The 11910-nt window shown below is 47.1% G+C and overlaps 1 protein-coding gene across 1 annotated transcript; it reads right to left on the bottom strand.

Annotated features, from left to right (window-relative positions):
• Positions 1 to 3664: 3664 nt before the first annotated feature.
• LOC119456003 (testicular acid phosphatase homolog) lies at positions 3665 to 5581 on the bottom strand. The gene has a single exon (XM_037717586.2). The coding sequence runs from the start codon at positions 5048 to 5050 to the stop codon at positions 3875 to 3877; it is 1176 nt and encodes a 391-aa protein (XP_037573514.1). The 5' UTR covers positions 5051 to 5581; the 3' UTR covers positions 3665 to 3874.
• Positions 5582 to 11910: the final 6329 nt, after the last annotated feature.

The following is an 11910-nucleotide window of genomic DNA, read 5'->3' as shown; positions in this document are numbered from 1 at the left end:
CCCATGAGCGACTTCAGCGTGGCAGGGGCTGCTTTAACATATAAACGTGAGAATTACGTCAGGCGCGGACTGTTTTGTAGGCATCGGATATTATCAATGATTGTGGCAAATTGTGTTCGATACGAAAGTGGCTCAATGTCAGCGTCCGCTCAATTTCCCCCACCTTTTAAGCCTTGAAATGTGCAGCATTTTCAAGGTGTTGTGACGATGGACAGACACTTACATAGACACGCCTTCTTTAGTTTCTACGAACAACAATCGCTTTATTATTTCGGTGGTGAAGCCCCACCGAAATATCTAAAACACCACGCATAGAAACTCGTGAGTAGCCAGCCATTCTTTCGTGGACCCCTGTGTTATCTAGTTCAGCGGCGACCGGTGACCGTTTCCCATAAAGACACACGGAGATCGCGTTAGGAGAAGGCCGTGACTGTAAAAGAAACACTTCTCAAGTGGATATAAACAGGCACCCAAGCACGCCAGATAAGGCCCTCTTACGGGTAACGTCTTCAGCGACTCAAGCACCGAAAAAACACCGCGGCGTTGTGGGTGCAGGGGACCAACCAAGGCGAGACGACGGCCCCGTTACTACGCGCGCAGCCGCCCGTGGCCGGTTGATTGCTTCCCCTTCCCCCTTTTTTTTCGTACTAGCAGCGCTTGTAGATAGATAGGGAGAGAGAGTGAGAGAGAGAGATTGTGTGTGTTTGCACGCGCGTGCGCGCGTGTGTGTGTGTATGTTGGAGTAGGGGTGCAGCCAGCGACAGGCTTTGTCCACGGGTTTATCAAGCCCGAGTTCCGATCGGCTTGTAGCGGCGACTGCGCCAAGATGGCTGAAAGAGGAGCAGCGCGCGCGTCGTCTCTATTCGACTTAATTACGCGCCTGTCGCCGACAAGGGAGAGAGGGAAGGAAGGAGATATGGAGGAGTAGAGGATGAGAGGAGGAGCAAAGGCTGATCTGGGCTCCGGTAAATCCCTGCTTCTCTTCTCGTGGCAGGCTCGCCGCCGTATTCCACTTGATTTCTTTACGCTTACTATGGTAGTTTTTTTGCATTGCATCTTCGTGCTTTGTTTTCGCACAAAGAGAGTCGGATCAGTCGTGTTTTTCGTGCTACTCCGGCGCCCCTCCCCCTCTTCTTTATTTTGCGTCCGTTTACCTCGTTGGCGTTCAAATCACTGGGGACACCGAAAAAGAAAGCGTCGACTGGCGGGACCGGGGCCACGAGAAGTTGGGAGGAGACCGGGAGGAACAGAGTCTGAGATGGGGTGGGGGCCTTGATTAAAACGCTTCGGGGAAGACACACTCACCCGCTCCGACTTTCCGGGTAGGAGACTTCGTCGACGACGCGGCTTCTCCACACGCTTCTTCTTTGCAAAGGAGCCGTAATAAGGCGCCTGTTAAGTTCTTTCGAAAGGTAACCCCGACGTCGAAACCTTTTTCCTGTCTGCTTCGTTTGCCTGACTCCACGAGACGTACTTGCGCGGCCTACAGTGTGTAGTATCGAAGCTTGGCTTAAAATAGGATTGCGCAAATAACTAACGGAAAAAAAAAGAAAGTACGCACCGCGCATTGAAAGAGGCCTCAAGGCATGTCAGAATTAATTTCCCCGGCAACGCTCCTTGCTACTTTACATGTCTTAAATTCCATCGTTCAGTCTGGAGTGGTATATAAAGCGGAGACAAGCTCAAATGGTAAACGGTTGCGCAAAGTTGAAGCAGACAACTAAATGACTGTTGGTAGCTGAAAAATACTTCTTGAGGCTGCCTAGTTCAATGCTTCTTTCTGTTCTAGGACGTGGGCTGATGAGGGGATGTTCGAGCTGCCGAATTTTGATTGAAGTTCATCATCATCATCATCATCATCATCAGCCTATATTTATGTCCACTGCAGGACGAAGGCCTCTCCCTGCGATCTCCAATTACCCCTGTCTTGCGCTAGCGTATTCCAACTTGCGCCTGCGAATTTCCTAACCTCATCATCCCACCTGACTTTCTGCCGTCCTCGACTGCGCTTCCCTTCTCTTGGTATCCATTCTGTAACCCTAATGGTCCACCGGTTATCCATCCTACGCATTACATGGCCTGCCCAGCTCCATTTCTTCCGCTTAATGTCAACTAGAATATCGTCTACCCCCGTTTGTTCTCTGATCCACACCGCTCTCTTCCTGTCTCTTAACGTTACTCCTAAGATTTTTCGTTCCATTGCTCTTTGTGCGGTCCTTAACTTGTTCTCGAGCTTCTTTGTTAACCTCCAAGTTTCTGCCCCGTATGTTAGCACCGGTAGAATGCAATGATTGTACACTTTTCTTTTCAACGACAGTGGTAAGCTCCCAGTCAGGATTTGGCAATGCCTGCCGTATGCACTCCAACCTAATTTTATTCTTCTGTAAATTTCTTTCTCGTGATCAGGGTCCCCTGTGAGTAATTGACCTAGATAAACATATTCCTTTACAGATTCTAGAGGCTGACTGGCGATCCTGAATTCTTGTTCGCTTGCCAGGCTATTGAACATTATCTTTGTCTTCTGCATATTCATCTTCAACCCAATTCTTGCACTTTCTCGATGAAGGTCCTCAATCATTTGTTGTAATTCCTCTCCATTGTTGTTCAATAGGACAATGTCATCTGCAAACCGAAGGTTATTGAGATATTCGCCATCGATCCTCACTCCTAATTCTTCCCAGTCTAAGAGCTTGAATACTTCTTCTAAGCATGCAGTGAATAGCATTGGAGAGATTGTGTCTCCTTGCCTGACCCCTTTCTTGATAGGTATCTTTCTACTTTTCTTGTGGAGAACCAAGGTAGCTGTGGAATCCTTGTAGATATTTGCCAAGATATTCACGTATGCCTCCTCCACTCCTTGATTACGCAATGCCTCTATGACTGCTGATATCTCTACTGAATCGAATGCCTTTTCATAATCTATGAAAGCCATATAGAGAGATTGATTGTACTCCACAGATTTCTCGATTACCTGATTGATGGCATGGATATGGTCCATCGTAGAATATCCCTTCCTGAAGCCAGCCTGTTCTCTTGGTTGACTGAAGTCAATTGTTGTCCTGATTCTATTGGAAATTATCTTGGTGAATATTTTATACAATACTGAAAGCAAGCTAATGGGTCTGTAATTATTCAATTCTTTAACGTCTCCCTTCTTATGGATAAGTATAATGTTGGCGTTCTTCCAGCTCTCTGGTACACTTGAAGTTGTGAGGCATTTCGTATAAAGGGCCGCAAGCTTTTCAAGCATGATATCTCCTCCATCTTTGATTAAATCTACTGTTATTCCATCTTCTCCAGGCGCTTTTCCCCTGGTCATGTCTTTCAAGGCCCTTCTAACTTCATCGCTAGTTATAGAAGGAGCTTCTGTATCCGGTTCATCACTATTTCGAATGGAAGAAGCTTGGTTGTTTTGGCTACTGTACAGGTCAGTATAGAATTCTTCTGCTGCTTTTACTATGTCCTCGAAATTGCTGATGATATTACTATGATTGAAGTTAGTTCGTTGAAAATAATGCTAGCGAACTAATAACTTTCCATTCCTTAACAACGCCTGCCGTTAGACGAGCGCCTATGTGTCTGCACAGGCATGCGACACATTCCAGAAACCCGACGAGAAATAGCAAGCACCTCGTTAAATCCATTAGCTGTACGTGACCTAATACCCGTAATCAAAGGATATTTAATATTTGCATTCAAATTTCAATAAGAATGTTATAGAATACACAACGCTGAATAAGACCTCGTTTAAGAATAATAAAAACAGACGCCTGCACTTTAGATGTGGCTAAGCATAACACACACTTTCTTTACATCTTTCGTGTAGCTGCTGTTTATTTCTATCAGCGCTGCACACTATGAAGGGAATATTTTTTCACAGGAGAGGTTGGTGATCACTCCATCCACACTCAGTTCTCGACACTGGTTTAAATTTGCGCTCCAATAATTCACGGAAGCTCTGTAGTGAACAAGGCTCGTCGCACCCTTGCAAGGCTAAGGTGGAAACAGTATGGCCGGCCTTATAGAGAACTTGCACGTATAGGTCGGGCATCACCGTCGAAGTTAAGGTGAACACCTCTACAAGTATCGTCGCACCGTATGGAGGCCTATTTCCGAGTGTTCCGTTCAAGCCAAGCAAGATACCCGCGACGTTGACGTCGTGGTAGGCTGCCAGCGTCATCTTGGGCTCGTCACACGCGTCGGGGTCACAGCGTAAGAGGGAGGTCGATGACGGCGTTTCGCCGGTGGCTGCGACCTTGGCCAAGGAATCGCGGAGCAGGGCTCCCCCCATGTGGTCCATCTGAGAGCGCGACAGCGCTTCCAGCGACGTCTCTGCGGTCCACTGCAGATGGCGCCAATACCTGGACGCCCATGTGGGCACGGGCAACCCGTACTCCTTCGCCACAGACATCGAGTCCACAATCTTGTTGACGGTGATGACGCGGCGAGAGGACGACTCCTTGTGGCTGAGATTGGTCATCCGGGCGACGAACCCCTCGACCGCGCCGAGCGTTCCGAATAAGGGCTTGCTCGACGTCGCGTTGTCGACCAGGTAGGCAGGTTCGGGAAGAGCGACGACCGACCGCAAGGCCGCCCGAACTCGCGGCATGCATACGGTCGAGTACTTGTCGGCGCCGTGGGGAACTCGCGTGATGGGGACGGGCTGCCACGGTTGGTCGGGCTGCCACTCCTTCTGCTCCCTGTTGGCCGGGTAGAGGCCGTACAGCACCAGCGCGGCGGTCTCGTAGCACCTCGGAACGGGGCTGCTGCGAGCGTACACCTCGCGGGGGTCGTCGCTGAGGAACTCGGCGTAGCGAGAACGCAGCCACCTGCCCAGGGCGCTGGCATTGGCGCGGCCTCTCGAAGTCAGGCGTCCGAAGCCCAAGGGCCAGCGGTGGGACTTGTTCGGGTCGCCCGGGAAGGTCACGAGAGGCGCGCGGTCGGTGTGGCGAAGGATGACTACGACGTGTCTGAGCAACGATCTGTGCCCGTAGAATGGCTCGGACCCCAGTACCAGCGGCAACAACAGTAGCAGAAGAGCAAGCTGCATCTCGCCTTCTCTGAGGATGGATGAGACGAGATCTTCCTTCTGGTCTTCTTTTTCAAAGCTGGCGGCGTGGCAAAATTTCGGTGGCCCCCCTTTCTTTTTCGTCTTCGACGTCACTGAAGAAGGCCGGCGTTGGCTGTAGTGTGCCTTCAAAATCCAGTTAACAAAATTGTCAATTGAGCTAGTGGGCTTCCTTCAAAAACGAGTACGGTTTACGAGCAATATTAAAATACAATACTGCCAACGTTGAGAGAGTGCATGAATAATTGTCGCACAGCAATTACGAGCAACACGAAGCTCATCTTCCTCTTCTCAGTAAGAAGCGCGCGCACAAGAATTGAAGGCGCAGGGGAGGGGGGGTTGCTTCAACGTTTTACGCTACCTGCTGCGATCGAAAAGGTCCAAGGAGCCGTTGTGCCAGACTTATTTCTCGTTCGCGATGAGGGTATGACGAAGCGCACCACATCACTGCTATCACCGCATCACGTATGGACGTTTTTAGCCTTTATAAGCAGCGCAAGGTACACGTCGTGGCTACGTTTGTCATAATTTCTTCCGCTGTATGCTTATCAGAAGCTTTATTATCCTAACACACAACGCAGTTTTTTCCCCCGAGATAAGAGATGCCAAGAGGCTCCGCAAACATCTGACCAAAGCCAGGCGTTTGCGAACACTTCTTCAAGTGGAACGCCCGATAGACCTCGAAGGCCGACGTACTGCCTGACTGTGAAAACATGGAAGTATTGTTGTTGCCATAACGCAAATAGAATTTTCTTTTGGTTGCGTTCGTGGTAAGAAGCAATGCATTGACGCCATGGGGTTAGCATGCGGTTCAAATCGCATATTAAGGCGAAAGCCTTATATGCCCCATGAATCGAAAAACCCGCCGTCCGTCGTTATGATCCGATTGTACCAAAACTCACGTGACCAAGTGATGACGTCACGTTCCCGGCGCTGGACCCGCTGCGTCTCGTACTGCGAACTCCCACGGTGAACAACCATGGACGGACGCCGTGGCCCCCCCCCCCCCCCCCCAAAAAAAAAAAAAAAAAAAAAAAAACGACCTGGCCCACTCGTAAAATTGGACTAAGGTGGAATAAAGTAAATAAATGTGGATTAAGGTGGAATAGCGTGGGTTAAGGGGGTTCAAGGTGAATTAAGGTCGGTACAAATTAAATGAACCTGGATTAGGGTGATTAAGGTATAGTTTTAATGTAAGGGTATAACTTCGAGAAGTCATTGTGCTTTCGCATTGAAACCACGTAGGGATTTCACGTAAATGATTGTCAACTTTTTTTTAACACTATAGCTGCATCAAAATCGGCATATTTTCGTAAAGAAGTTAATTTCGCACTTGTCCACTTGTGTTTTCACGTTCGCTGTGTGCAATGCTAATAAAAATTAATACTCTTACCTTCGTTTAAATAAAGAGGCTGCGTATAATTGATTTTCTTTTGAGAATCACAGAAAGCCTTGTGTTTTAAACCTTTGTTTCAACATGGAAGACAATGAAAAAAAAAAAAAACAGATATTTGCCCCATGACTATATGAATTGATGGAAAGCGACAAATTTGGTAATTTATGTTTCTTTTTTTATATAAATGTTAAAGTATGGAGCACTTGTTTCTGTTGAAATTGGCTTTTATGACTTAGTCTACACAGCCTATGTTACAGTAGCAACACACGTTCAGTGAAGACAGCGAATTTAAGCCACTAGTAAACAAACTAACTACGTGCAATAGCTGCACTAAGTGAAACCGGGAAAACACCATTTTTTAATAGCGACGAATAGCGACAGTAATGGTGAAAGGGGCAGTGCAGATATGATTCTAGAAGATAAATCTTAAGCGGCTTAGGGACATGCTTCAACGGTTCTCTAATTACCTTGCGCAGACGTGGATCTTCTCAGCCATAGTTATTCCAAATGCAGGGGCGTTTGGAATAACCAGCCACAAACTGCACGTTTTGTATCACTATATAATTTAATTTCTACATGACTTTAGCATATAAACCATGCAAGGTCCTAGAAGGCCAGCGATTAGAGGCTGGAGAGCCGCACCCTATCATTCTACGCACAACCTATAACAATAGCGTGCGAGGACACGTGGCGTCAGCAATTATTGTAATTTCCGAACGCTGCTAGCAGTTAAACAAAAACAGGTACGCACGGATTGCTCCGCAGACAGTCCCACGACGCCTTCGACAGAGAGCCCGTAAGGAGAGAGAGAGAGAAAATAAAAAAAGATAGAACGAAATGAATAAAGAGGGAGAGTTCTGCGGTTCTTTCAATACGTCTGACTTCGCAGCGAACGAGGATAATTCAACATTAGCCAGACGCAGCTATTCGCGAGTCTCGGCACATATCTTAAAGATCGTTTGGCAGCCTAGCAGCAGCACGCTGTTTTTCTCTTCGCGAACGATTTTCTTGAGGCGTGAAGCAAAGGAAAGCGATTACTACCTCGGAGCCGGAAGTGAGCGTCCAGCAAAAGAGAACGGGTTTTTAAGAACAAGAAGTAGTGGATGATGAGGAAGTAAAAAAAAAAAAAAAGAAACACAAGAAGGGAAAAGAATCAGCTGAAATCCTTCTTCGGGCCGCCAGAAGTTATTCTGCTTGCGGCGCGCCGCGCGTGCCACGGATAATTGCACGCGCTTGCCGAATCGATATACGTGCGGATACGAGCGAGCCGGGCGCACACCGCGAGCCGCCGCTTCGGACCGGGGGCCAAATAATGGCGCAAACAGACGCGCCTCGTCGATAAACCGAAACGGAGCGAACAATGCATATCGACAAAGGAAGGGCAAACAGAAAACGCGCCGCCCCGTCCCTCTCTACCGGTTTTCTTGTTTGATCGCTTCTCTCGCTCGCCCACTCTGTCCGTCTTTGCTCCGAACCCTTTATTGGTGATGACCGAAATATGCGCACTCCATGCACCTAACTCCGATTCGCTACTTCTCACCCTTTCCTCTGCCTCCGCCCACTGTTTCTTTCAGCGAAAAAAATTACAGACGAAACAAGGCAGGATAATTTACTGTTGTAGATCTTGCGATGTGGAAAGGTTGTGGTCCGTTGCTCAGGTGCCTTTATAGATAGTTGTTGTTATAGTTATAGTTATATGAGAAGGAAGGGCAGGGTGGTTAATGAAGTCGGGCCCGGTTAGTTACCCTACAGATGGTAAACGGTAAAGGGAGGAAAAAATGAAATAGAAGACGTCACGCAATCTTTCAGAGGGCCAATGATTGTCTACATTGATGTGTTAAGATAAGCTGGAAATAAACTCGTCGTGTTGTCGCACTAATTGTCGCCGTGCTATTGGTTTCTCCAATATGATGGCCATTATGAAGCGAGTTTTATTGTGAACTGAAGGAAATTTGCAGGTGCAAGTTGGAATCAGCTAGCGCAAGACAGGGGTAATTGGAGATCGCAGGGAGAGGCCTTCATCCTGCAGTGGACATAAATATAGGCTGATGATGATGATGATCATGATGGTGATGCTGATGATGATGAAGTGAGTAGAAGCCATATACGTTAGCTTGAAAGCGAAGAAAATTGTTCTAGGATTCTTTTAGGAAAATTGTTTGGTTGGCTAAGTCTGAAAGCATCAAAAGCGCTGTGATAGTACGTAGCGGACTACTGATGATTAATTTTGAGCACATTGACTTTTTAAACTTGCGCGGAAATCTCAATACACGAGCACTTGTGCAATCCGCCTCATACAGATTTAGCGCATCACGAACGCAGGAATCAAACTCACAACGTCGATCGTACTCAGCAGCAGAACGCCAATCAATCAATGCTGCAGGGGGCAGACCCGTTGCACATTGGGATGTGTTGCTTTTGTACTGGTTTCGAAGCGAGTGATAATGGTTTCATGATACTCCGTACACTATCATTCCGAAGAAGCGCTCATCAGTCAGCGCCTTTGTTGCTATTTTGTAATTTTTTCCCCCTCCGCTTCGCGGATTAAATACAGAGCTCTCAAGTTTACTCACTCTGCGGTGTCTCGATTTCCGCTCAGCCCGACGCCTGCTTAGTACGGTCAGTGTGGGTTGGGTATACGGTTTACCGTCACCAAACAAATTCGAGAAACAAAGTGCGTTCAGCATTATTTATTCTTCTAAAGAATTCCGGCGACGCTAGACCACCGGGTAGCTTTGATCAGAGCGAACAAGGCTTCCCGTACGCAAACCAAAGCATCTAACCTCTTTGACGCACTTTAACTGCGTTGTGTTTTTCCATCATCGAGATCACTCGATCACGACAGATACGTTGTCACTGACATGCTGGTGGAGCATATTGGTCACATCTCCCGAAGGTGGTCGAATTATCTTGCTTGGCTGCCACTGCAAAGAAACATACGTCATTATCTACGTCGTCAGCACTAATCGCCTCCCTGCCATAGGGCCTCAGACCCGCGTGATCATTGTCAAATTTAATGACTTTCTCGATATTGTGTTTTGATAAAAATAACAATTTGCTGTTCCCAAGGTAGTCGTACCAGGTACGAGCCAAAAGCGCAAAACTTATTTGTTAAAGCCAGCCACACATTGTTTTGACTTGTCAGAAGCAAATCAGTGTAAGAAAATTGAACATTGCGAGATTTGAAGACAGCAGCTAAGAGTAGTCCGCATGTTGGGGCACTTGTCGGGCTGTTGAGCAATATTATGTTTGACTAATTAATGATGCCGAAACATGCCATTACGACAACCTGAAAGTTATTCGCGCAGCAAATCAATCCACGCTGGATTTTCACGCAGTTTCGCATCTCAGAATTTTGCTCAGTCATCTTCGTCAGAAACTTCTTCTGTTATTTGGAACCAATTTGCCGAACGATTGCTAAAAAAGAAGAGCAAGAGAGCCCTACATGATTGCTTTAGATCTACTGTTCTTTGTGCAGTGAGCCACCGCAATTCTCAACTGCGTACGCTACGACAGCGAACACTTCCAGGCAGCCGTGAAACAGCCCTAAAGCTCGTGCCATCCAAGACTGCAGCAAATCACAAAAAAAAAATGCAGGCAAACGTGCACAGCGTTGCCTTCATCGCCGAGATCTAATGGAAAATCGCTTCATTAATCAAGTCGAGCATTTTTATTTCCTCCGGCGCGGAAGTCATTGCGCTTTTCTAGACTTCCATCTTTCTCTTTCTCGCCTTTCATTACACATGAATATCTACACCCACTCCCCCCCTTTTTTTTAACGCTTAGCCTGAATTTCCTGTTTCCACGTCTTGGAGCTTGTCTGTACGGTCATCGGGCAGCGAACCGGCACAGAAGGCCCGCAGCGCGCGTCTGATGGATCTGGAATCCTTCCAATTTTCCGATCCGGTCGCCCTGATCAAATGCTGCTGTCAAGCCAGAGTGTAGAAAAAGAATAGAAAAGCACGAAGGGAGAAAGACAGAAAGATTGTCTCGGATGATGAGCTGCCCACGAAAGAAAAAAGACGCTGTGGCTGAAATATACCGCATCCGAATTGCTGAAACACTGGCAGCCCTTTGCGCGACCTTTCTGTCCAATACCTCAGCCATTTTGTTTCTGCTCTGTGTTCAACTGGTTTCGCTATACGCTTTCATTGTTCTTACTGTTTTTGTTCTTGTTGAAGAGGAGAAAAAAAATTGACAATTCGCTCTTTCACGTGCTCTTTGTGTTTTATTACGTGGGTAGCTTCACATACACGCGCTAAAAAAATGAAGGTAGCGAGGAGGTGAGACGAAATGAGCAAACGGCATATATTATTATAAATTCTTTTGCGTGGACAGTTGTGAACATGAATATTGTAATTAGAACCTACTGTGCCTCGTTGATGTTAATATATGGATAGAAGTGACAGAACATCTTAAGACAGTGGTCTTCTTCATCCCGTGCCGCGTAAGTCGCTAAATAAGAACTCACAGCCCGTCATTTACATGGAAAAGAAACAAGCTTAGCGCTCTTACCTTTTCTTGCTTGCTTAATGCGGCACTACACGTGAACACACTTGGAATGGTTTGCCAGATGCAATGCAGTGCTCAGTGATTCAAACGCGATAATCGGCTTGCATGGCGGTCGGTGCTTCTTGCGCCACCTGTGAGCGCTGGGTGATTGCCGCGGGGCCAAATGCAGACACAATGTGTCACAAAGCACTTCGATTTCATGGTATGCCACAATGCACCACCTCGGTATCCCAAGCGTCTACCGGTGGCATAAAAAGCGCAAACAAGCGAATCGGTTATCGCGTTTGAATCGCTGGGCTCTGTACGTTACAAATGTCCATTCCCTGTATAAAGATGTATTATAATCTTCCTGGCATGGTCTGCCTAATGATCCTGGCCAGCTTGATATAATCTTCCTCGATAGAAAGCCGAAAATAAGCAACCTACATAGTTGCAGCATAGTACTTGCGGACAATCCCTAGCTCTTTCTGACGAAGGACTTGAAAAGATGACAGATACCTGTCAACCATTTCTTCGTGCACGACAAATGGAGGCTCCATGAGAGATCTCCGTCGATAATGACACCTAAAATTTTGATACTGCACCATTTGACATTGAATATTGGGGTGTAATACGTCATGGGCTTACGCGCAAATGCCACAAGTGCACATTTCTCAGGGCTTGATTGCGGAGGTAAAGTGCAGTCTGTGTGGCAGCTTTCATGAAGCCTCGCCTGCAACTGCAGGCATGTTACTTTAGAAGCCCAAACACAATGTGATCCGCGTACGTTGGTAATTTAACTATGCTTGGAAGGTTATCAAGGAGACCCATTTACGCCATATTGAGCAACGTAGGGATCAGTACACCGCCCCGAGGAATGCCGCGGTAGGCGTAATTTGAAGAAATGTGGCATGCCTCGGTGCTCACAAAGAAATACCGCATAGATAGATATCTG

The sequence above is a fragment of the Dermacentor silvarum genome, chromosome 6 (genome assembly GCF_013339745.2).
Source record: "Dermacentor silvarum isolate Dsil-2018 chromosome 6, BIME_Dsil_1.4, whole genome shotgun sequence".
Lineage (NCBI taxonomy): Eukaryota > Metazoa > Arthropoda > Arachnida > Ixodida > Ixodidae > Dermacentor > Dermacentor silvarum.
The sequence above is the reverse complement of the archived record's forward strand: the minus strand, read 5'-3'. Positions and strand labels throughout refer to the sequence as shown.

Bases quoted from the DNA above. Each gene is read 5' to 3' on its own strand.
- LOC119456003 (XM_037717586.2), bottom strand. From the start codon at position 5,050: ATGCAGCTTGCTCTTCTGCTACTGTTGTTGCCGCTGGTACTGGGGTCC.